At 34.5% G+C, this 27,777-nt stretch overlaps 1 protein-coding gene across 3 annotated transcripts in view; it reads left to right on the forward strand.

Annotated features, from left to right (window-relative positions):
- BMP5 (bone morphogenetic protein 5) overlaps positions 1-27,777 on the forward strand; it is a 127,901-nt gene that overhangs the window by 78,743 nt on the left and 21,381 nt on the right. For all 3 annotated transcript variants that reach the window (XM_003254123.4, XM_030802819.1, XM_003254122.4), the window contains exon 3: positions 4,497-4,645. In XM_003254123.4, coding sequence (XP_003254171.1) covers positions 4,497-4,645 — 149 coding nt within the window. The remainder of the gene's footprint in view (positions 1-4,496; positions 4,646-27,777) is intronic.

Consider the following 27,777-nt stretch of genomic DNA (forward strand, 5'->3'; position numbering starts at 1 on the left):
GACACTATAAAAGATTGCAGATTTAAGTGTAATTTACCTCTTAACCAGATAGATATTCAAAGTATTGCACTTGGTCTTGATCAAAACCTTTTAAGGCAGGGATTATCATACCATTTTTAATATACAAGGAAACTGAGGTTGAGGAATTCCTTAATTATTCAAGATCTGTCTGATCTCCAAATCTTTATAGCACTACATTGATATTGATAAAAAGATGATAAATATTAATTTCTTAGCTATATAGCTTCAATTTTCTCATTCCACCAATTAGCATTTTCGGTTGAGTTATGCTAATGGTAGTAACTTAAATTCTGCTGAATTTTGGTTCCTGCTGTTTAGTCTTTAGTGTAGTGTCCTTCTGGTATTTTAAGATTCTCAAGGTATGTATGCAAAACTCTTTCTTCTTTCACTAAAATAAAAGGCACTCATGCAAGTAAATATACACAAACACACCAGCAGCCCATGTATAACTAGACATGTTTAAACTTCTGATCATGATGAGTCAGACCTGCTCAAATGTATTTGTATTGACAATAAATGTATGTATATATTATGTATTACTATTCATCTTTGAGTAGTTAAACTTAATATTCCAAAATATTTCATATCTGATAAGCTTATCTGATACTACAAATCTAACTTTATCTGTTAAACCTGACTCTGTATTTAACAATGGCATGATGACTTTATTAACCATAGAGGAAATTATTATACTGATCTAGATCATACTCAAGACGAACAATGAAATTTTACCTGAAAAAGAAAAACGCAAATTTTAGTCATTATGATTTCTATTAATATAAATTTACTTTCACATATTTGTTTTTGAAAACCTCTCAATCTTGATAAGTGCTATGTTGACAATAAAGACAGACTATTCACATCCAGGAATATTTACATTCCTGCCTTAAAAAAAAAAACCCGCTTTATTAGTATTAGTATTATGGATTGAATTGTGCCCTCTCCCCCGATGTTGAAATCCTAGCCTCCAGTAACTCAGAATGTGACCTTATTTGGACATAGGGTCTTTGCAAAGGCAGTTGACCTAAAGTGAGGTCAGTAGAATGAATCCTAACCCAATATGACTGGTGTCCTTATGAAAAGAGGAAATTTAGACACAAAGACGTGCATAGGAGAAAAGATGATGAGAAGGGATACAGGGAGAAGACAACAATCTACGAGCCAAGGAGAGAGCCTGGAACAGATCTTTTCCTCCAGTTTCAGAAAGAACCGACCCTGCTGACACCTTGATTTTGGAATTCTAGCCTCCAGAAATGAGAGAAAATCAATTGCAAACTCCAGTCTGGTATTTTGTCATGACAGTCTTAGAAAACAATCACACGTGGTGGCTCACGCCTGTAATCCCAGCACTTTGGGAGGCCGAGGAGGGTGGATCATGAGGTCAGGAGATCGAGACCATCCTGGCTAGCATGATGAAACCCCGTCTCTACTAAAAATACAAAAAATTAGCCAGGCATAGTGGCGGGCGCCTGTAGTCCCAGCTACTCGGGAGGCTGAGGCAGGAGAATGGCATGAACCCGGGAGGCGGAGCTTGCAGTGAGCCGAGATGGCGCTAATGCACTCCAGCCTGGGAGACAGAGCGAGACTCCGTCTCAAAAAAAAAAAAAACAAAAAAAAAGAAAACAATCACAAACACCATTCTGAAATATTTGCTTATACACATTCATGTAAATGGGCTTTTTCTTCGCCACAATGTAGGCTTTAATTTTAAGTATTGTAACTGCACCTTATTTAAAGGATTTATGGAATTATTTTTGCTACAAATAAATATGTTTTTTCTTTATACATGTATTTTCTCTATTGCACTGTTCTTAAATGCATTACTATTTAAAATGTTCTTTTATTGGATATTGTAAGAATTTCTTTAAAAAAGTGAAGTAAAACTGGTGAGGCAGGACAACTTTAACAAGTTTATTTTACACTATTCATGGGAAATACTTAGGATATTTTACTATTCCCGGTAGTATAAGTGCCATATTTTAGTGGAGAAATTTTATACTTCAAAAGAAATCCCCTCTAACATTCTACAGAATGGGGTTGGGGGGCACTTGTCTTTAGGAACCTGCTATGAAAGGGGCCGTATGAGTAAAAATTACAGAATTATTACCACTGTGTTTATTAGTCATAGTCTTGATTCTCCTCAAGCATATTCTGTTGTCCATAGGTAATGCAGAAGCGCTTCATATATGAAAGGAGAAAGGAGAAATTAAATAATTTGTCAGTCAAAAGTAAAATAGCTTTGACCATTAATAGAAAACTGTGCACTTATGAAATCAATTGAACTTTCATAACTTTTCAGAGGTGAACTAGAAATATATGGGTCTTTTTAGACCTTACCACTTCATCCTCCTAGATTTACTTTCCAATGAATTGCAATTTTCATCACTGAAATTCAGATATTTAGGCCATACTTGATGCTTTTTCTAAATACATACATTTAAACTGGAACTGTTTCCTTCATAGACATGCTGGAAAGTTTTGGGATTTGAACATGGAGAGTTTGGGGATTTTTTTTTTTTTTTCTGAAGAGATGGCACAACTTAAAAATAATAGAAAATATCATTGAAATGACTACCAAAAGAAATTTGTTAATTTTGCTTCTGAAAGTTTACCTCCTTGTTCTTTTTTGTTTTTCACGTCTTTATTAATATCATGCCAAGGGATGACATTATGAGCCTTGCAGAATGGATTAGGACATTTTTTGCCATATTTCAAATGAAAGCAGACCTGAAATCAGTGTAGCACTCAAGTATTGCCCAAGGCACAGGGTGACTGCTCCTGTTTAGAAAGTGAACAGTGTAAATGAGTTAATTCCAAGATTAAGGTCTCAGAGATATTTACCAAATATCTCAAAACTTTAAGACAATTCTTATTTTCTTGTCTGCTTATTTGGAGGATTTTCCAATTTAGGAGGAAGAGGAAGAGTTTAACTGACATGCTATCACACTGGGACTATAAAGGGTTCTACAAATTCTAGTGAGAACTAAAGGAATCATTTTATTGCTTTGTACGATATGCTTGTCATAAGTCTGCAGTATCTAAAACTGAATCCTATATCAGATGTGAAAAAAGCATTTCAAACCTTCCTTTCGTAAACACTATGACTGTAATTGTGAAAAGACAATAAAACATTCATAGTTTTTATTAGGATGTTTAGATTATTTCATTATTATATTACATTTATTTGAATTTCTCTAGATTAATAAAAAAAAGTGCAAATCTAGTTAGGAAACAAAGATATAGTTTCTAAGATACTCACACATTTTTTTAACTTCATTTTGTTAAAATAGTTCAATTTTAAATTTTGGAGTATTTTTCATTAAAAAAGTATGATTTATTAAAAATGTGTTTTCACATTTTGTAAGCCACCCTTAAAGTGACTTCTATGATGTGTACAGACAGAAAATGCAGTAAAATAGTATTTAACATAGTATGTTGATATTTAGCATAGTATACTAATATTAAACAATGAATAGCTCTATTGTTTTCTATATAAATAATATGCTCTTAAATAGATTCAATAGAACATCAAAGGTCATAAAATGCATAATGGTGTTATTTCTACTCTACCTTGAGGGAGATACAGTGTTTTACAGTTAACCTATTTGAGTCTGAATGTTTTCAATACGAAGGAGCTGTTGTAAAAATTAAATGTCAGAAATAGGTAATTTTAGCTCAGAGACTGCCTGTAGAAAGAGAATAATAAAGTATTCATTATAATTCAACAAATGTTTATACATTTATAAATATAATGCTAAAATTAAGATTCAAAAATATAAGTATAAATGTTAATAACAGTAACACTGTGCAGACTATTCTAAAATATGTATGTTCATATTCACAGCCATTACTGTCCCAAGGGGACTTAAGCTTGCAGAAGATATTAACAAAAGTTCTCACAGATTGTGCCACTCAACTCATGGGATTTATTCCTTAAACCAGTGGTATTACTGTGTAATACTCTCTTGGTGTTTGGTATCCATAAAATAATTATATAATAAAAATAGAAAAAATATTAGAAAACTCTTTCTAAAACAGATGATTGCATTACATCCTGCCTGTGTTCCTTTCATTTGAGAATTCACATTCATCCAAACTGGAACAGCTACTTTCATTTGTCTCTATTCAGTTTAATCCTTTGTTTTGAGGACTACTTACAGATGGTGGTTACCAGGAACACTGATGACCAGGGATCAAATTAAGAGCACTAAGTCAGTTTATAAAGGCCAGTGAAAAGCAGGAAAATGGAAATTACTTTCAGATAGAGATTACTAATCTGTACCAGGTTTGGTTGGAAGCCTAGTAACAAAGCGTTTTGTATCTTATTACTCATCACTTGAGTCACTTGTTCCTCTTGTTCTTTAACTAACTGCTGTTATTTTACAGACTGCTTTTGTAATGTTTTCACTTAAGTCTAGGAAATAATGATGTTCATTTAAACCTTTAACTTTTTTTGTTGTTCCTTTTCTTTTTAGGGATGCAGATCTGTTCTTGTTAGACACAAGAAAGGCCCAAGCTTTAGATGTGGGTTGGCTTGTCTTTGATATCACTGTGACCAGCAATCATTGGGTGATTAATCCCCAGAATAATTTGGGCTTACAGCTCTGTGCAGAAACAGGGGATGGTAAGCACTGAATTTTATATATTTTTTGTGAAGCTTGTTTGACACATTGAGAGTTATCGTTTTTTATGTGATATAACCAACATATGTTTTATATTTATGATGTCCAAGGCAACACATTTCATAGGGTAGTGCAAAACCATATTAGTTAATCAATTTAGAACACATTTATCCAATACATTTATTGTCAGGCTGTGGGGTGGGAGGTAAAGAAGACGTAGGTACTGCTACTGCTCTCAAGCAATTTTGAGTCTAGTGTTGAAGACCTGTATATGTAAGTAAGTAGCACTACTCTAATACAACAATACCAAAATTATATAGTTGTGATGGTTACACAGCTATATAATTTGTAAAAATTTATAGAACTGTACATCAAATAAGAATAAATATTACTATATGCAAATTATGTCTTAAACCTCAACTAAAACAGTGATAAATATGTATCAAAAAAGACACTAGGGAAGTAAAGGAGCTACCAGTAATACAAAGTGGGATAGAGGAGATGGGGATGGAATGAGTCACAAAAAACTGCAGAAAAATAATACCAAGTTAGTTCTTTACGTATTGCAATGTTTGATCAAAGACTACTGCTCCAGAATTACTTGTGGAAGGGTCTGTAGGAAATCTTCACTTTTAAGAAGGTCCAGAAGTAATTCTTATGCTCACAAGTATTTATTGGGCACCTACTATATGCCCTAATACTGAAAAATAGTGACATATCAAAGACACCATGGGAAAGCAGAACATACATGGCTAAAGACACCTGGGATAGAGCCAAAAGAGCCACTTGGTGAGATTCTGGAGATATAAAAGTGAGCCAATGCAGATGGCTTTATGAGACTTGCATTTGAGTGATGCACGAGGTAGTAATAACACAGTAGTATTAGTGAATGCATATCACAGCACACTGAGCAGTTCAATGGATCTGTTAACATAGGATGGTGACTAGATTTGAGCTATAATCTGAAACACAAAGATGTGATTAGGGGAAGAAGTTGTGGGGCAGGCAATTCAGACACATGGAACAGAATTTGCAGACTGTGGTGATGGTGATACTGGCATATTTGCTCAGAAGGCTCAGGAAGCCAAGGCCAATATATTCAGATCTTTGTTGCCCTTTGATCACTCAAACTTCAAACACTCTAAACTCAAATCTAGACTTCGCAGGTAATTTAAAATTATATTTGTCATGATAGGATAAGACACAATTTAATGGTGTCCTACCTTTAAAAACTTAATATTTAATTTTAAATATTTATAAAAAACATCATGGAGATCTACATTGTGCCCTTATTCTCTACCCTAAAAATGTTATCACCAGGGACAGGGAGTCTAATTTTTAAAAAGATCATTAATAAGAGAACGTATCTTATTTAAGTTTCACTGCTTCTAGTTATCACAGAATCAGGCAAGAAAAGCATTAGGCCTACAGTCTACCACCCTCCTTTTTCATTGCTGTGTTACACAAAAGCCTTGTTTAATAAACCACAGAGGTAAGTAAAAGTTGTGTCTGTCTTGGACCTTTTTCAAGGAGATTTATTGCTATAAATACTTAAGACTTCACTATGGCCTTGTTTTACCTGCAGCAAGTTTCACAGCCTATGGATAATAACATTACCAATGCTGTGATTGCAAAGATTGTATATATGGAATGAAGTTCACACACAAATATATTAAAGGGTTAGTCTAGTGAATGTTTTATGGGTCTCAAATCTTTTTTTTTTTTTGAGGTGGAGTCTTGCTCTGTTTTTATTGTTATTATTATTATTATACTTTAAGTTTTAGGGTACATGTGCACAATGTGCAGGTTTGTTACATATGTATACATGTGCCATGTTGGTGTGCTGCACCCATTAACTCGTCATTTAGCATTAGGTGTATCGCCTAATGCTATCCCTCCCCACTCCCCCCACCCCACAACAGTCCCCGGAGTGTGATGTTCCCCTTCCTGTGTTCATGTGTTCTCATTGTTCAATTCCCACCTATGAGTGAGAACATGGCGGTGTTTGGTTTTTTGCTCTGTTTGTTGCCCAGGCTGGAGAGCAGTGGCGCCATCTCGGCTCACTGCAAGCTCCGCCTCCCGGGTTCACGCCATTCTCTCGCCTCAGCCACCCGAGTAGCTGGGACTACAGGCGCCCGCCACCACGCCCGGCTCATTCTTTTTGTATTTTCAGTAGAGACGGGGATTCACCGTGTTAGCCAGGATGGTCTTGATCTCCTGACCTCGTGATCCGCCTGCCTCGGCCTCCCAAAGTGCTGGGATTACAGGCGTGAGCCACCGCGCCCGGCCGGGTCTCAAATCTTGATGTAGAGAAAGAAAGTTCTTACTGAAAGTATTATAGGCAAAGTTTCAAACCTTCCCTATGCTCTCAAATCCAGATTTTTCCAATAATTTTTAATTACAATATTGAATTTTCATAAACAATTCAAATATTCTGGATTATAGGTTAGAGTCCAATTATGGCTTTAAGATTATCATTAAACGATCCTCAGAGTTCAAGCATTATAAATGTAGACTGAGTAAAGCACAAATTTAAATAATCTTCCAAGAATTCTTACAATGTTAAGCTACTGTACATTTATGGTCAGAAATGTGACTGGGAAATTGGCACTGGGGAGGTAAGCAAATCGTTCCTTCCCTGGTATGTGGCCTAAACAAGAAAAATGAAATTAGTGGTATGTGCTTCTCCCACTCTCCTCTTTGGGGATATGTTTGAAATGTCTAACTAAACAAATCAAGAAATCTATGAAATATGATCAGCCTGTTTCCTTTTAATTTCCATCTTCCCTCATGCTCCACGTGGACTTCTAAAGTTTCTCTTTTTGTTTTTTCCCCCACTCTTATCTTGTATTGGTTCTCTCTTTTACTATTTCCATAATTTAACTTCTATGTTGTTTTCAATTTATCTTTTTCTCTCTGAGAACTAGTCTATATTTTGACTTTCCCTTTCTCTATGATTGATTTTCTCTTATATTACATGGATAATTTTACTTTAAGTTACTAGTATGTTATTTTTTAGCCTAGAGTAAACTAATGTTTTACTCCTTTAAAAGGTTTCCAAATTCTATATTTGAGAGTTCGGTTTGAGATATGCAGCCTTTTGTTGCTTTTCCTTATCTCTTTGATATTGTCTAATTTGAAGAATTTTCAAATGGTTAAACATGCTAGGCTAGCTGGCTTTTTGCTTTTAGGCAATACTTAAAACAGATTTTAACCAGAGGTGGAACAGATAGGGCCTTGGGAAAGCAACTGATTCTCTGGGCACGTTAGTTTTATTAACTGCAACCTCATGGAGAATATACATGTGTCATTTCCTTATAAATATGAATAACCAGATGCTTCAGCTTATTACAGCTTCACTCATTACCACTGCTTGTGTTCTCAATGTGACATTGCTTCAGAGCAGACAGACCATCTTTTATTTTCAGTAATGTATTCCTAACATTTTTGTCTAAACAAAAGGAGTTGAAAATCATGAAAGGATGATACTCAGGAAAGTCTGCTTTCAAATTCATTTGTAAACTATTATTCATTTATCCATTTGTTCAACATACAATTATTATCTGTGCATGCAAGGTGGCAGGTTACAAAAGCATATCACCTAAGAGACAGGTTATAGGTAGCTAATTTTAGAAAGAACAAAGTGCCCTAATACTGAAAAATAGTGATACAACAAAGACATCACAGGAAAGCAGAACATACATGGCTAAAGACACCTGGGATGGAGCCGAAAGAGCCATGGTACAGGTGGCCTTGAAACTGGGTCAGCAGTTAGGATACTAAGAAATACAGATGAAGAGGAAGGGAAGTCATGGAAGTATGCGAAGTGATGGTGAGGACAGGGTAATTCATTCCTGGATGAAGAAACAGTAAGTAAATGCACACTATGTCAAAATGGCATGGTATATTCTGGAAAAATTTAACAGTCCAGGATTGGCCAGAACAACTTTCATGTATAAAATGTGATTGCAGATGCTATTAGGCAAGTGATCTGTAAACAAATCATGTAAGGAATATGACATCTAAATTAAATGTAATATTCTCTTGTAGCTTGACCGTGAGCGATAAAAAAGAACTAAACTTATTTAATCAATCACAGTTACACCACTGTGATTACAGGTTGAATGAATGTCAGTTTCATGAGGTCACGGGACATGTATCACTCATTCGCACTTGTACCCTCAGTGCGTACTTTGAATGGTAATTGAGTGAGTTTGTAATTAAAAGGGTTTTGTAGTTCACTTCCACTGAACATGTTCCTCTTTTTTTTATTATTATTATTATACTTTAGGTTTTAGGGTACATGTGCACAATGTGCAGGTTTGTTACATATGTATCCACGTGCCATGTTGGTTTGCTGCACCCATTAACTCGTCATTTAGCATTAGGTATATCTCCTAATGCTGTCCCTCCCCCCCTCCCCCCACCCCAAAACAGTCCCCGGAGTGTGATGTTCCCCTTCCTGTGTCCATCTGTTCTCATTGTTCAATTCCCACCTATGAGTGAGAACATGCGGTGTTTGGTTTTTTGCCCTTGCGATAGTTTACTGAGAATAATGGTTTCCAGTTTCATCCATGTCCCTACAAAGGACATGAACTCATCATTTTTTACGGGTGCATAGTACTCCATGGTGTATATGTGCCACGTTTTCTTAATCCAGTCTATCGTTGTTGGGCATGTGAGTTGGTTCCAAGTCTTTGCTATTGTGAATAGTGCCGCAATAAACATACGTGTGCATGTGTCTTTATAGCAGCATGATTTATAGTCCTTTGGGTATATACCCAGTAATGGGATGGCTGGGACAAATGGTATTTCTAGTTCTAGATCCCTGAGGAATCGCCACACTGACTTCCACAATGGTTGGACTAGTTTACAGTCCCACCAACAGTGTAAAAGTGTTCCTATTTCTCCACATCCTCTCCAGCACCTGTTGTTTCCTGACTTTTTAATGATGGCCATTCTAACTGGTGTGAGATGGTATCTCATTGCGGTTTTGATTTGCATTTCTCTGATGGCCAGTGATGATGAGCATTTTTTCATGTGTTTTTTGGCTGCATAAATGTCTTCTTTTGAGAAGTGTCTGTTCATGTCCTTTGCCCACTTTTTGATGGGGTTGTTTGTTTTTTTCTTGTAAATTTGTTTGAGTTCATTGTAGATTCTGGATATTAGCCCTTTGTCAGATGAGTAGGTTGTGAAAATTTTCTCCCATTCTGTAGGTTGCCTGTTCACTCTGATGGTGGTTTCTTTTGCTGTGCAGAAGCTCTTTAGTTTAATTAGATCCCATTTGTCAATTTTGGCTTTTGTTGCCATTGCTTTTGGTGTTTTAGACATGAAGTCCTTGCCCATGCCTATGTCCTGAATAGTATTGCCTAGGTTTTCTTCTAGAGTTTTTATGGTTTTAGGTCTAACATGTAAGTCTTTAATCCATCTTGAATTAATTTTTGTATAAGGTGTAAGGAAGGGATCCAGTTTCAGCTTTCTACATGTGGCTAGCCAGTTTTCCCAGCACCATTTATTAAATAGGGTATCCTCATCCCATTCCTTGTTTTCGTCAGGTTTGTCAAAGATCGGATAGTTGTAGATATGTGGCATTATTTCTGAGAGCTCTGTTCTGTTCCATCGATCTATGTCTCTGTTGTGGTACCAGTACCATGCTGTTTTGGTTACTGTAGCCTTGTAGTATAGTTTGAAGTCAGGTAGCGTGATGCCTCCAGCTTTGTTCTTTTGGCTTAGGATTGACTTGGCAATGCGGGCTCTTTTTTGGTTCCATATGAACTTTAAAGTAGTTTTTTCCAATTCTGTGAAGAAAGTCATTGGTAGCTTGATGGGGATGGCATTGAATCTATAAATTACCTTGGGCAGTATGGCCATTTTCACGATATCGATTTTTCCAACCCATGAGCATGGAGTGTTCTTCCATTTGTTTGTATCCTCTTTTTTTTCATTGAGCAGTGGTTTGTAGTTCTCGAAGAGGTCCTTCATGTCCCTTGTAAGTTGGATTCCTAGATATTTTATTCTCTTTGAAGCAATTGTGAATGGGAGTTCACTCATGATTTGGCTCTCTGTTTGTCTGTGATTGGTGTACAAGAATGCTTGTGATTTTTGTACATTGATTTTGTATCCTGAGACTTTGCTGAAGTTGCTTATCAGCTTAAGGAGATTTTGGGCTGAGACAATGGGGTTTTCTAGATATACAATCATGTCATCTGCCAACAGGGACAGTTTGACTTCCTCTTTTCCTAATTGAATACCCTTTATTTCCTTCTCCTGCCTGATTGCCCTGGCCAGAACTTCCAACACTATGTTGAATAGGAGTGGTGAGAGAGGGCATCCCTGTCTTGTGCCAGTTTTCAAAGGGAATGCTTCCAGTTTTTGCCCATTCAGTATGATGTCGGCTGTGGGTTTGTCATAGATAGCTCTTATTATTTTGAGATATGTCCCATCAATACCTAATTTATTGAGAGTTTTTAGCATGAAGGGTTGTTGAATTTTGTCAAAGGCCTTTTCTGCATCTATTGAGATAATCATGTGGTTTTTGTCCTTGGTTCTGTTTATATGCTGGATTACATTTATTGATTTGCGTATGTTGAACCAGCCTTGCATCCCAGGGATGAAGCCCACTTGATCATGGTGGATAAGCTTTTTGATGTGCTGCTGGATTCGGTTTGCCAGTATTTTACTGAGGATTTTTGCATCAATGTTCATCAAGGATATTGGTCTGAGATTCTCTTTTTTGGTTGTGTCTCTGCCAGGCTTTGGTATCAGGGTGATGCTGGCCTCATAAAATGTGTTAGGGAGGATTCCCTCTTTTTCTATTGATTGGAATAGTTTCGGAAGGAATGGTAACAGTTCCTCCTTGTACCTCTGGTAGAATTCGGCTGTGAATCCATCAGGTCCTGGACTCTTTTTGGTTGGTAAGCTATTGATTATTGCCACAATTTCAGAGCCTGTTATTGGTCTATTCAGAGATTCAACTTCTTCCTGGTTTAGTCTTGGGAGGGTGTATTTGTCGAGAAATTTATCCATTTCTTCTAGATTTTCTAGTTTATTTGCGTAGAGGTGTTTGTGGTATTCTCTGACGGTAGATTGTATTTCTGTGGGATCAGTGGTGATATCCCCTTTATCATTTTTTATTGTGTCTATTTGATTCTTCTCTCTTTTCTTCTTTATTAGTCTTGCTAGCTGTCTATCAATCTTGTTGATCTTTTCAAAAAACCAGCTCCTGGATTCATTAATTTTTTGAAGGGTTTTTTGTGTCTCTATTTCCTTCAGTTCTGCTCTGATTTTAGTTATTTCTAGCCTTCTGCTAGCTTTTGAATGTGTTTGCTCTTGCTTTTCTAGTTCTTTTCATTGTGATGTTAGGGTGTCAATTTTGGATCTTTCCTGCTTTCTCTTGTGGTCATTTAGTGCTATAAATTTCCCTCTACACACTGCTTTGAATGTGTCCCAGAGATTCTGGTATGTTGTGTCTTTGTTCTCGTTGGTTTCAAAGAACATCTTTATTTCTGCCTTCATTTCATTATGTACCCAGTAGTCATTCAGGAGCAGGTTGTTCGGTTTCCATGTAGTTGAGCGGTTTTGAGTGAGTTTCTTAATCCTGAGTTATAGTTTGATTGCACTGTGGTCTGAGAGACAGTTTGTTATAATTTCTGTTCTTTTACATTTGCTGAGGAGAGCTTTACTTCCAACTATGTGGTCAATTTTGGAATAGGTGTGGTGTGGTGCTGAAAAAAATGTATATTCTGTTGATTTGGGGTGGAGAGTTCTGTAGGTGTCTATTAGGTCCGCTTGAAGACATTCCAAACTATGAGTTTTGGAATTAGTAACTAAAGCAGTTTAATGTAACATAGGAGCAGAATTTTGTAGAGCAAACCACAGTACAGAAATTAAATAGTTTAAATCATAAGGAAAGGGGAAAGTCAGTGATGTGTATTATTAAATTTTGTTTAGCCTGCCCCTGTGAAGAAAAAAATACCAAAAAGGTCTAAATATATTTTGGGAATCAAAAGGCTGCTGAAATCAAAAGTAGCATTTTGATTCCTCAGAGAGCCTGTGGAAATTATGTCAGTTTATGAAATACTCTTTTTAGAAATTTGACAAATGAACTGCAATGGATTTGGCAAGAGAGTTCAAGAATATTTTATTATTTTTTCATGCTGAATAGATAATTCTCAGTGCTCCATATGTTTGTTTCAGCAAAATAATACAAACATATGAGCAAGCAAATGAAAAAATATATTGCCGCTTCTTAATGGCAAAATTTAGACATTCCAGGCAAGATGTTATATCCAATTGTACAAAATTGGTTTTAAAGTTCTCAAGCACTTTCTCATGGTGGTTAATAAACCTCTATGATAAAATAAATTCTATTTTTGTTTTTAATAGCAAATGAGTAGGCTTAAATCTGTCCTAAATTATTGCAAGATTTCCAGTTCTCTACATTATAATGATACATTAATTAACTGACATACTAGGTCTTTATTAACATTGTTAATAAATCTACAGTAATGATTTTTCCTACACACATATGCACATAGTTTATTACACAGATAGCAATTTAATCTAACTTAAAAGACTTGAGTTTTCCCCCCAAACACTATAATTTTCCATTGTTTGATGCTTTATATAGCTTAAGCCTTCCAAGTAGATTAATTCTTTTTTTCAAACTTGGGTTTATAGAATAATTTAGAGATGGAAAAACAAAGATAGTATTTTGGGGTTCATTAGAATGTCTTTTAAAAAGCCCTATGTTTTCAGACATTTTCGGTTTGGCAATACTCAGAATGAATTTTGCCAGTGACTTTTTTTCTTTCTATTCAAACTTGCTTATACATCAAGAAAAATTCAATCCGTATGTTTCTGATTCATTTGTATTCAAGTCATCGAAATGTTGTTTTGTCAGAGAGTTGTTTAATGTCCAAGAAACATTATAAGGTTATTTTTTAGAAGTAGAACTCTAAAAGCCATTTTGAAAACAAAGTCATAGCATCATTTTCAACCACATCAAGATAAAACTTTAGGTTTAAAGTCAGAAAGTTTAACGTTTCACTAAATTTTGTACCCAAATCAAGAAAAAGAAAAGATTTCAGAGGTATTAAACTGTCAAATTAAATTATATTATAACTGATACTTACATGTAAAATAAAGAAACATTGCTTACAGTAACTTAGAATTTAAAGTTTTGATATTTAATTTAAATAAGGAGGATAAATGAACAGATAGCTACCTTCTGGAAATAAACATTTTAAAAAGAAATCATTAGGAAAACTAGATTAAAATCTGGGCTCTGATAAAATATTTACCATTTTAGCCGTTGCATCAATAAAATGAGTGTGATAGTAATTACCTTACAAGGTATGTGAAGTTGTATTAGATGATAGTAGCTGGCACATGGTAGGGCACAAATAAAGTTCTGTATGATAAATTGGACTAGAGATTGCACAGACTTTTCACTTACATTAGCTCTGGTTATCACCCCTTTAACTTGGGACTAGTTCTTTTATTGTGGAGGTTTTACAGATGATTTAAATACATTTTAGATAAATTCACAAGTGATAGTCCACAGGGAAAAGGTCAGATTGATATATATTCTGAAACTTTGAGTTGACAGCAGAGTATGTAGGCAGTTATGTTATTAAGCTCATGTTTAATAACATTGGTTGATAAAATAATTACTAGTAAGAAACTTTTAACCTGTTTCAATCTAGGGTGTGAAGTTAATAGAAATGAACCCATTTTGTTCTTAGAAAAATAACATATTTTTGGAGATTACTAATTTAATCAATGAAAATAAGGGAAACAAGCTTTTCATAATGCAATAGGATTATATATGGGGCTAATTTATTAAAGGCTGGCCAACATTAGCATAAAAAACTCCTGTTTAAAAATGCCTCAGGACAAATTACTAGTATTTGAGTTAGTAAACCTATTAGTAAGCATTAAACAGTAGAATGGATTCTTACAAAGATAATTGAATTATAAGCAGGATTTTAATGTTCATAGAATACAAGATCAAATAAATATTAGTAGTCTTTGATAAAGAGTAGGGTCCAATGGTCCCTAATACATGTTGTGCTGATGTTTGTAGCAAACCACATAAAATCTCCACCATATAAATGGTATTTCCCAAAAAATGATTGGAAAGCTGAGATTTTAGATTTTGAGATTTAGATTTTAGAAAATCAAAAGCACCAACAGTTTAATCCTCTTTTATTTTCACCAATATTATTCTGCAAACTTCAAATAAAGTCTTTTGTTATCAGGACAATTAACTTGAAAGTGGGTAATTTTACATTTCATTACCCAGGATGTTGCTGTGTTCTCTCCTTTTCAACCTGTGGTAATTTTGTTGTTTTCATTCCCAGTAATTGACAACTGTTACAGCTATGTTAACAAAGAACAGGATTCATCTTTTTCTTCAACCTTGGGTTGTTTTTCATTCATACCTGCATAGTAATTTAACATACTGATAACATTTCTTTTCCAAATTAAAATATCTAGTAATATTTCCTAAATGTATTCTGTTAAAATCAGTTTTTCCCAAATTGCCACATCTTTTGAATTGCAGTATATTCCTAATTAGAAACATATATTCCGATATCTAAAGTTCACATGTGATTATATATTAAACAAAGATATAATTTACAACTGAATATTCTTTTATGTTTATAAAATTTAAGTCTATTTGTGTGAGAAATGCAGAGTTCTTAATATAATATCTACTTAAATTTAATAAGTCCTAGAATCTGCTATTTTTAAATGGAAGTATCTGGCTAAGTTTGTTGTGTTATTCTTCGTATCCCTAAGAGAGTCGTTTTTACCTCAGGGAAAGAGCTCCAAATTAAGCCTCTGTGTTGTCAGAGGTTTAATTTATCTGTGTCAAAGGTTAGATGATCTATATGGCTGGGTAATCTGAATATCAGCTGACAGTGCTAATAAGTAGCAGAAGAAATTCCGAGATCAAGGGTGATATTTTTCTTTTTCTCCTGCTGTTTTGACTACAGTTTCTCATTATTATTTATCTAAGTTCAAAAAGTTGAATTATGTCCACTTATCTGAGGATCTTTTAAACATTCTAAGATTTGATAATATTTCCTTCTCTTATCTGAATCTTATCTTTTGAAGTAATTAAGTCATTTTTGTTCATAAAACCATATGGCTCCCCTTTTGCTGAATTTATGGTGATGACAATTGGTTTTAAATAAATAAATGAGAGAGTATCTATATCCAAGAAACTGAAAGAATCACATATCTTGCTGGAGGTTCTGAAAGGAGAAAAGAACATATACACTTATGATTTGCTCTAGATAAATATTGTTGTAAATAAGTAGTTCTTTATGTATTGTCTAATGTTTAAGGATAAGTGGATATTGACTTCTGGATTAATATTTAAGAATAAATTAGGAGGACAGCAGAAGAATAGTTATCTTCCAGTACCTGAAGAAATGAAATTAATAAATAAAATTGAACTTTTTCTGTACAGTCCACAAGTTAAATCAATGTGCATAAAAGGCAAACTGAGGGCTCTTTACAAAAGAAAAAGAAAAGAAGCCTGAATAATGGAAGCCAATGGCCATAGAATTGTTTGTTCTGTGAGGAATAAGCTCTATGTGACTTGAAGAATTCACTATTTAGTTGACTTCTTGTCTAGGAATTATGCTGCATAATGTAAATTTTCAGGTAATTTCTACAGTCACTTACAACGTTGCTGCATCATGGAATGTTAAGCCATTTGTAATCTTTAAGCATATATTTATACTTTAAGCATTATATTCATGTATAAAAAATACTATATGTAGAGAGGGTACAGTGAATGGAAACGCATTGTCTTAGAGGAGGCTGGTATTAAATAGTTACATTCAAACCCCAACTTAAGCTATTGTATAAAAATAGTGATGGAGAAACTGGTAAAGAGAAGCGAGAAAGTTAGACATGTTTTTCTGTGCGCATGCATGAGTGTGTAGACATGGAATACCCAGGCATATACACATTCTTAAGTAATTGTGTTAGGGATCAAATATAAATTCGTAGTTGAAAATCTATAATAAGATTTCTAGAGAGTTCTTTTTACAGCATTTAGCAGGATTGTATTTTCTTTTTAAGTGCCATACTAAATGTTTTAGTATCGTAGCAAAACAAAAAACTCAATCTAAATTTTTCCATAACATTTTAGAGTGGCTTCTACTTCTATCAAATTTTTTCATCAAATTTCAAAAACATCAAAACATAAATTATCTATGGCCATGTGTTACTTTCTGAAAAAATTTTTTTTTTTTTTGCAAGAAATCAAGCCTTGGAGAAATATTTAAAAGATGTGGCTAAGAGAAACAACTATGTTGGTCATTTTAATGTGTTTAGCAAAAGTGTCCATTGAGAATTCCTGTACATTTATGGTAAAAATGACTAGATTTCTACTGAAAATAAATATGACATCGATTTCCCTTGGGGTCTGAAATCAGTATCTGTTAATTTTCCAAACCCACGTATACTGTGACCCATGGGTTTTCTAACTTGCGTCACGTCTTAAAGCACATTGGAGAACATAAATCTTCCCTGTATGCTTTAGTTTTTTGTCATTTGCCCACTGCATACAAATGAGCAAAATCATTAATATGTCTTTCATGGCAGGAGTAAGTGAACGTAAATAACGGATCACTGTTAAATTTCTGCTTGGTTCAACCAAAGATCTCGTTAATTCTCTTATTAGCCATGTAGAATTTTCATAAAATATACTCCATATATTTTCAAACTTACTCTTCTTATCAGCTTATTTTCTGTCTACACAAATATCCTCTTGTTTATACGCTGATTTCAGCAATACATTTTGCCAATATCAATTTGTTCTTTTATGCTAATATTTAGTATTTTTAAATTCTACATGGTTAATCCAGGTTTAACTTTCTAGGTATATCTTTAATTCATCTTCAGTAAGAATTTAAACCATGCGTTTCCTGTGGACAACTGAAATCAAATAAATAACATTAGTGGAAACTAACATTGCTGAGAGCTTACTCAGTGTTAACCATTTTGCTAAGCTCTTTAAATGAAATATCTACTTCTTCTTATCCCATTTTGTACATGAGTAAATGCAGCTTAAGAATAAATCTGAAAACGATTTGTTTTCAGAGCCAGCCTCTTATATGCTGACTCTTACAAATTAAATTAGTCTTTTATAAATTCTGAGCTGAAAAATAATTGTATTGTTATAATTTCCAAATAAAACAATGCCATTAAAAATGATTATATGGGACAGAATTGAATTTTATGCCGTATCTGTTGGGAATTATTTTTGGGTTTTTATATTTTCTGCCTGGAGTTTAATTGTGATGTGGCCCACAATATGTAACAGTAATTCTGCCACATTTTTTATTTTCTAAATCAACCTCTTCAATGTTTTTTTGGTCCCTTTATGTAATTATAGTTAATTTGATAAATTAGTAAATTGGAAAGGAGAAAAAGAAACTTTTCATCTGCTGATGATTCACTTCAACATGTAATTTAGTCAAATTTATTCTTTTTATTTAGAACTGGATGACGAACCCCCTCTTCTTAATTTAGTCTTGCATGATGATTCGTAGGCAGAAAATAATTTTTCTTTATAGATATTGATTATAGAATATATTCAATAATAAATTGAAAGACTAAACTTTGCTGTTTTATCATGTCCATTGTATAAACAATATTTTAAAACTAGTCTTTTTTTCTTTTGAAGACTTGCATCTCTTTGTTATGTCCTCTTAGGATAATTGCCTAGCAGTAAACATTTTTAAAAGAATAATATGTGAAACGTTTGGCATAGTCTAGTTACTAAGAAACAACAGTTCTCTTCCTCAAGTCCCAAAGCAGGTTAACATTTGTAAGTGGAGAATTGCAGGTTTGATCATACTTAAGAATGTCTTACACTGGCAGATCACAATAACTTATTCGGAAGTCTTAGCTTTTGTTTTAATTTAGTTTATTTATGTTTGAATGAGAGCCATATGGTTAACATAGTTTGCTTATCCAAAGTTCAGCATCACAACTAAAAAACATATATGAAAAAAGGTTTTAAAATTATTGATTTAAAGTAAGCAGTTACAAACAGGAGTTAGTTGTGGTTCACTATCTGGCGAAATATATATTTTACTAATTTTTAAGGTTTCCTTTAATGAAAAGGGGTTCAGAAGTGCTTGGCTACATCTGTATTTCTGTTTTTGATTTTCCCTAATTCAGAACAGTAACTATGGAGCACCAGCCTTACCAAACAAATGCCAAAGTCAGAAATATATTTTAGTTTTTGTTGTTTGTTGTATTTTCTCTTCTAGACTCTGTAGCTAAACTAATGATCTGTGGGGTAAATATTTTCATGCTAATATCAATTTAGGATCATGAAAAATATAAAATACTACTTATTGTCATCATACACTAGAGTTGACTCTTTCTTTTCTTTTCTTTCTACTTAAGTTTAACTTATTGTTGACACATATCTCTCAAAGATATATTGCAAAACTAGCAGTAGTGCTGGTATTTGTATCCTGAGCAGAGAGCACAAGTGAGAAGACAAGAGAACCTTTAATCCTTATAAGGCATGAGCAACCACTGTGTGTCTATGCTGCTGAGATTTCCATTTTGGCATACCGGTAATAAGATTATAAGAGAGGGAGGAAAACCAAAACCGAAACAAACAAACAAAAGACAAAGTCATCTAACCATCAAATCCAGTAGTATATATTGGAAGTGGCAATCAAAATTTGGATTAGACTAATACTACTTTGATAATTAAATTATATATCCCCACTCCTTAAAAATGTATGCTAATTTCTCTGTAGTGTGACAGTAATTGAATCTAAGTTTCAATTAGAGTGGAATAGGAACTGGGGAAGCCACCTGCCTTCTTATGGCTAACAAGAAGTATTGAGTCTTTATCTTCCTACTTACTTACTAAGGAAAGTCTGATCCTGAACTTAATGAAAGAAGCAGCTATAACATTATTCTTGAAAACTACAATATGTATGCCACTGACAGGCTATTTTTCCTCCATTCTTCTCAAGGTGAAAATATACAGAAACCCAAGATGAAAGTATCCACCAATCTCTAAAAAGTGGACTACTGTGTACTTAGAGGGAAAAGCATACTACTTTGGTAGTGTGACAAGGCTGAGTTAAAAATCTGACTCTTTTTTGAGCCTTATTTTAAGAGGATAACAGTTACTTTGCTGTGAGGAGTAAATAAGATGTATACAAATCAACTGGTAAAGTACTTGTCTTCAATACATGGCAGCCGTTGCTTCTCTCTTAATTTCAGAAATGTTGAATTGGCTTTTTCAATTCCCAATGTCCCTGATCCTTTGAGACATGCTTCTTATGACTCTCAGGTACCAGTTATGTTTCTATGTAGAAGTATTCTTCACATTATTTTTCTCTGAAGTAACACAACTGATAGAACTATGGAAGTTCTACTTATGCTATGAGGTCAGACGACACTGCTGACCCAGACTGAGCACAAGGAAAACACTCCTGGAAACCAGCTCTTATTTTGCATGCAAATGGCTCAGGTTGCTTTTGCTCTGGGGGCCAGCAAGGGATCATGGTGGTGTTAAGATTTCACCTTGTAACTGGTCCCTTATGTGGGGCAGGCTAGATGGCATTCTGGCCATACCCAGATACATGAAAAAATGGTGAAGAAAAATTCTACTTCTTTTTACTCAGAATGCTTTATGATCAGCCTTCATATGTGAAGAAAATAAGCCCCAAATAGTAAAACTCCACATTTTTAAATTTATTTTTTATTTATAATTGAAACAATAATTGCACACATTTTTGCGGTACAATGTGGTGTTTCAATGCGTGTGTACAAAGTATAATGACCAAATCAAAGTGATTATCATATCCATCATTTTAAACATTTATTATTTCTTTGTGGCAGCAGCATTCAAAATGTGTTCCTGCAGAAGTAGTTACTATGGCATATTACATTAGCTATCTCAGTATCAGTTCTCTACTGCATATTTTAGAAAATATATTTTACTTTTGTTTCACTTTCTTTATTAGGTGCCGAATAATTTATTTTTCTTCTATTTTGCTGGTACTAGACTGATCCAAAGATCCTGGAAGTACCCTATGATCATTTGATAGGTTCATGTACAAAACGAAAGGGAAGGTCAAATATTTAATAAATACGATTTTCTGAATGATAGGCCGAGGTGGGAGAATCACCTGTGGTCAGAAGTTCGAGACCAGCCTGGCCAAAATGGTGAAACCCTGTCTCTACTAAAAAAATACAAAAACCACCAGGTGTGGTGGCACATGCCTCTCTAGTCCTAGCTACTCAGGAGGCTGAAGGAGGAGAATCACTTGAACCTGGGAGGCTGGGCGACATTCCAGCCTGGGCGACAGAACAAGACCCCATCTCAAAAAAAAAAAAAAATTGGAATCATATATTAGCTGGTGAAAGAGTATCTCCTTTAGATACTCAATAAATTTCCCAAGTAACTACTCTAAGTTTCAAAGACCACTTTAATCACTATAGGTAAAATGCAGAATACTAAAATTTCACTGCTGTGAAACAAACCAAAATGTGTTTGACATCTAAAAGCTTTTTGTCACTGATGTTGAAACACAAAGAAAGAGTTTTTAAAGTTTTTGGTTGATTTCTGCTGAAATTCTGCTTCCCTATAGTTTTACTAAAATCCCCCAGGCTTCTGAAGGAAAATATTCTTTCATTTAAGATATGTATAATTTTTATTTTAAAAAGTCCCATAATAACTGGAGAAAAAGAAGAAAAAAAAAACTGTTCTCATGGTTTTGTGAAAAGAATGTTTCTGCTTTCTTAAAATAAATGAGGGCTATAAGACCAACTGCTAACCAATCTTTTTGGGGCATGTGACAGATGATGTCTGTAAAGTTCATAGGACCTCAGGGGAAAGGTGCTATATATAAAGACAAGAGCTATTAAAATGTAAGTGCTTTTGTGGAGGTAAACTACAATCCCTAGCGTGAGATTCATATTTCCAGCGGCTGAAAATAGGGACCAAGTAAAACACATTTGTTGGGCTTGTCATGCCCGAGACAGTAAGCCCCTCATTTCAGAGTGATGTCCCATGGAAGGAAACTAATCATTTTCCATCACCTCAGTCCTGCCCTCCATGCAATAAAACATTTCGGCATTCTGGACATCTTCCACAAGTGGGCACAAACCTCTGGCCATGCTGCTTTATGGTTCTCGGCCTCTCTGTCCTCAGGCCCTATTTCCTGGAGTCTCATGAGCTTGGGTTCTCAAGGGTTTGTGTTTCTCCACCTGCATGTCTTTAGTTATCCTGCCAGTGTTTCTGACCAAATATCCCGTTTCTTTTCTAAGCCCTGTCACTTTATCAAACTGTGGGGCACGACAGTATCTTCTGCAAAATTTTTAGAAAGAATGTCAACACTTTAAAAAAATCTCTATCCCCTTTAAACTTTTTTATCCCTAACACACCCCAATCATATAGAAAAATGGATTTCTTCTACTGTTATATGTTACCAGTAGTCGTAACCACATTTCTTTCTTTTTTAGTAGTGACGGGGTTTCACCGTGTTAACCAGAATGGTCTCGATCTCCTGACCTCATGATTGGCCCGCCTCGTCCTCCCAAAGTGCTAGGATCACTGGCATGAGCCACCACGCCTGGCCATAAGCACATTTCTTATCCACGGAAAACTCTCAACTCATAATTTATGTCAGTGTGTCAGGGTACTTGTGCTAATAGCCCCTTCCTGGATTTCATTTTTCCAGTCTGTCTTTTTTTTCCCCTTTATTTATAAGCCACAGAATCCTATGCTTGTTTGTACATATTATTATTACATTTGTCCCTTCCTTTGATTTTCACACATTACCAATAATATATAATTATCAATATACAATATTGGCAAAGTGGCTTTTTTTTTTAGATTACTCTTTTAAATGTCAGTAAAAAGAAGAGATGAGAAAAGTCCAGCAAAAGTACCGTACACCAAACCTCATTTGTTAAACAGAACCCCAGAATTACTGTGAAGAATCACTCAAAAATCTTATCCTGTTCTCTACAGTTAAAAGAAAATATTAATACTTAAACAATAGTTTAAAATCCCAAATTTTCCTTATTTTTGTTTGAATTTATAAAGCAATGTACACCATTTGAAAAACAAGAAAGTAATAAGGAGGAATGCTAAATTTCTGTTTGTGATACTTCAAGTCTCTGTACTTAAGTCTGGCAACAGTTCTGTGCTTTTACACTAAAACTAAAAGAGATGCAAATTTTTCATCAAAGTATAACAAAGTTGAAATTTGTAGCTAGATTACAATATACATAATTTAAGATTATAGTAAATTTAAGTATACATAGAATTTAAGTAGGCAAGATTCTATCTTCCCCACATTCCTTAAAATCTGATATAAAAATGATTTATTCTGTATGCTGGGTGGTGAATTCTGTACGTTTTAAATGATCAGTTTCTAAAAAGGGTAGAATTCTAGTGTAATTTAGAGTCATATAATCCATAATTTCACAGTACCAGAATCAAAGTTAATCACAGTTTGAAAATAAGTGAAGATCAGATAGATGTGTAGATGTGAGACAATGCACTGATTTGACTACTGCTAAGGAGACCGTAACGGATACCGCAAGAGTCTTTTTTGAAATGAAGAAAAGATAATTTGTGCACAAGTTCCATCACAGGTGTTTTGGGTTAAGCAGTCAATTACTGTGGGTTTAGAGGAGAAAAAAAACAAACTGGAATGTATGCTAACATCTCAAAGTGATATCAACGTTTAGACTCTGATAAATCCTCAAATGAATGTTTTTCAAACTGTGTATCCTAGAGGGAAACTCAATGATCATATTTGGAACCACTTATCCTTATAACATCAACATGTGTCTGAAGAGCTGTTTTGTGTCAGAATCTCCTTTAATAACTCTGTTTTGAAAGAAATAAACATTTTGAAAATCATATTTTCCAAATGGAGTGGTCTGAAATACAAAACCAGTGAGTCTGGGATAGAGCTTTTGTTTGCCAGTCTATCTTCCCTGTGACTATAAATTTGGAATAGTTTCAGTTGTGTTCTTAGGCAAATGTGACCACAATACCCTGACCTCAGTACTTACATGAAGTCATTTGGGTTAGAGTAGCAGATCTAGAAGGATTGAATCTCCAGCCCCAATTATGACAAAATTTAGTAGTTCAGAGCTCCAGCCTCATCTACATCCTTCTTCATCTCTGTATGAATAGAGTAATAATTTCTTAGAAGATATCAGTCCAATCCTATCTTTGTTCCCTGAGTTAATAAAACTGTAAAATAATATACCCATATATTTGCTGCTCAAATTGTTTCTTTATGATTCCTGTACAATAATTTTGAGGAGAAAATAAGATGGACAAGGTATAAATATTTCTTAAAAAAAACTTTTCACGAGCAAAGATTTAATGATTTTGTTTGTCTGTTTTTTGTTTTGTTTTGTTTTTGTAAATCCAAAAAGACAAAATCTATGCCAATAACAAACTCTGGACGCCTGCAATTATAGTCATTACTACTTTCATTTCATAATCCAAGTATTATATGACACCCAAACCTGAAATAACTGGGAATAAACAATGTTTCTTTGGGTCTAACTGCCACCAGCAAGATCACTGAAATGTTGGCACATCCTTCAAGAACCCTTTCAATCTCTTCTCCGCTGTCTCTTCTCCCCTCCCATTTGTGTGTTTAAGCTTGAACAGCTTCCAGCAACCAAGCTTTTTACCTCCTATTAACCACCCCATCCATTTAGCAGATCATATCCCTACCCTCTTTCCAGTGTCCACATCAAGACGTGGATATCACACAAGGGAATTTTTCTCTTGCAATTGGAGCCACTTTATCCCATCACTGGCATTGTCTCTTGCTTTGGTACAGTTATTGATGCACATTAAAACTCCCAGTGTTGTCAGATTGCTGCTCCATTCAGCTTTGAGCTGGTACTACTCTTTGAAGTCAATGCTGATGACTAATACAGAAGATAATTTTGGAGCTCATTCCATTGCTGCCATCCTGACCAAATGTGGAACTGCTCAGAAGCCATTCTTCTTATATAGAGAGAATCTTTGTTCACCACTTGTGTCACAGTCTGTTAACTAAGTTCTAAAGTAGTGCTACCTTGTCTTCCCAGTATTTTAGAGACTTTGGGTAAAAAGGACGTATTGGATTTTCTTTGATTGCCTTTCTTTGTAGGAGTTAAACATGCATCTATTGAAGCTGTGCCAGAAGTAACTCTGAGTTACAGACTTAAAAAAATCACTGCAGCTCATCTTTTTCTTAAGATGACTTCTTGCCCACAAAATTGCTCCATCTTCTTTAAATATATGCTTGGTGAATCCAATCTATCACTGTTCTAGCTATGCCTGGATGTGTCTGAATCCTAAGGTGACTAAGCTTGGGCTCAAGCTGGTATCCTTACCATCCTTTATTTTAATGTTCTTTTTGTTACCTCACCCCCATTTTCATTTCCGCTGTATATTCAATGCTTAATCTTTATGTATATTTTTAAACTAGAAACTACTCTAAAACAAGAATCAGCTTTGAAAATTAAATCCATGGTGATACACACACATAAAGGTAATGTGTTTCTAAATCAAAATGCTTTAGGTAGGCTTCTTCAGTTATATATTGGCAATATCTAAAACATACTGTATGTTTAATAATACCATTTAAAAAGTTCAAATTAAGTTTTATAAAGAATTTACTATTTTTTTAATACATGCAGTGTAGTCTGGGTTTCTATCAGTACTTCTACTAAAAAGACTATTCGGTCTTTGAAAAGGTTTAGTCAACAAAATCAGTATAAGTGTATTGTGTCTGAAAGACTAGGTCAAATAGTGAATGCTTCTATGGTGTAGCTCAAGACCAAGGGTAACTGAGCAAGCATTAACTTATGGAATCTTAATAGTCACCCCATTGCTGAAGTAAAAAGGAAACCAAGAGGAAACTTAATAATATTAAAAGTTATTTTAAAGGGAGTTCACATTGGTTTGAAGGGCACTTTGCTTCACATACAATATCCACCTTTGTAAAACCCAAGAAACCCGTATTTGTAACATACACACATCTTTACAGTTTTTAGAACATAAATCTTCAGAGCCGTATTATTTCTCCACAGATAAAAATTAAAATATTGAAAGTCTTTGGAATAATAACAAAAGAAACCCCCTGGCAACCCAAAGGAAACTTGGAACTTCTTGTTAAGTGCTTATTTAACTATAAAAGAGTCAGTGTGTGTTGTAATGAATGGAAAATTGATTTTATTGTATTCCATTTATGAACATCTCACAGCAACCTATTTCAGTATTAGAAAGGTCATATATTAAAAATGATTTCTGCAGTCATCAATGTATACAAGTTAAAATTTAGTTCCTGTTAAATTAACACTTCATTAAAATATCAAAATAAAAGCTTCGACAAATACTTTTTTATGTTGTACTCCAAGACAGAAAAAAAATGAAAAAATTTAAAGAACAGGTTGCCAGTTATTCTATTCTATAACAGTTAAGTTTCTCAGTTCTTTTTTTTTTTTCTTTTGCTGAGCTCTCTGTCACTGGAAACATCTTAAACCAATTTCAAGTGCTACACCTGAATAAACATGTTGTAAAAGTGTTTATGTATTGAAGTGGGTCAGTTCAAGGTATGGTATTTGGCTGGAACTTCTAATTTCTCTTTTTACAGTGAAAGGGCTGCCAGAAGGAGGAAGTCTGAGCTGAATTAATACATTTGTTACGGTGGAAGTAGAATGGAAACTGCTCGGACCACAAATCAAACTGCCTCTTTCATTTATGCCAGTGATAGAGTTTTTCTAAGAAATATAGACTCTGGCATAGAGCCACTGTAAGTTTGCATTTAAAAGAGAAATCTGTATGCTTATTTGTTTAAGGTTTACTGCTTTGATTATTTGTAAGTCCCTTCTCTTGTAGAACTGAGTATAATGGCATTTGTGAGGCAGATGGCCATTTTAATACTTGTAGGAATTGGACAACTTTTCCCAGTAGGTTGTAGGACAATTGTGGAGGATACCTATGCTGTCTGAATTGATGCAGCCTTTTTTTTTTAAACCAATACCTCCACATTTAAAGAACCCCCGTGTCCGTCCGTCTCAACAGCTGCACAGCCTCATATGACACGGTCTCCTTTTCTGGCGGTCTCATTCTCTGCACAATAGAAGTATACACAAAAGTTTTTATGCTGCCAAAATAAATTTTGTTAAGAGCAAGGGTTTATTTGCTAAAATGCCATTGATGCCATTTTGGGGACTTGCTTTCCTTTCCTTTCTTCTAAGGTGGCTCAGGTTTTCTAATGGACTGAGGTTGCTCCACAGTCTTTACTGAATAAATATTTTAAGAAAACATGTACATCTCTCATGGGGCAAACCAGAGTCAATCATGCACATATTTCAAACCACATTATATATTACTCTTAAAAGATTGCTAACTTCTGTATCTAGAGTAGCAACTTTGCATAAGATATAAGTAATTCTTAACCAAATTTACAATTTAAGGTTAAATATCATCTTTGAATGATTTTCACTGAACCAGATATCAATGGTTTTCTTTTTCACATATATATAAAATATAATTTTCAGTGATTATTTTAAATTAGAAGAGCCTAATAAAAACTATTAAAAGAGGATACTATTAATACCTAACTCTGGGGCATTTGTGGAATCAAATTAAATAATGCATGGAAACTACTTAGAAAGATGTATAGCACAGCCACCACTCCAAAGTGATTTGACATAGTTTTAAGTATTATTATTACTACCCACATGGGAGAGGTACTTTATCAACTTTATCTCTAGGGCACCTTGACTTTTAACTCACTCCTATGTAGGTACTGGCTGTGTCCCTTTTCACTGATATATAACCACATCAAAGAACTCATAAGGGTCTGAGACACAGGCTTGTTTATGGGCAAATTTGAGTCTTGAAGCTCACTTGGATTGTTTTTTCTTCTTTCTGAGAGTCTCCAGGCTTAGTTTGCCTCTTCTGAATTCCTTTCAGTAAACACTTAGGTGTGTCAAAACTCAGAAGGGGAGGAATTCCAAAATTTCTATGTTTATTTCACAATACTTCATACTGATAATTATCAGGTTGGTGCAAAGGTAATTCCAGTTTTTGCCA

The sequence above is a fragment of the Nomascus leucogenys genome, chromosome 22a (assembly GCF_006542625.1).
Source record: "Nomascus leucogenys isolate Asia chromosome 22a, Asia_NLE_v1, whole genome shotgun sequence".
Classification (NCBI taxonomy): Eukaryota; Metazoa; Chordata; class Mammalia; order Primates; family Hylobatidae; genus Nomascus; species Nomascus leucogenys.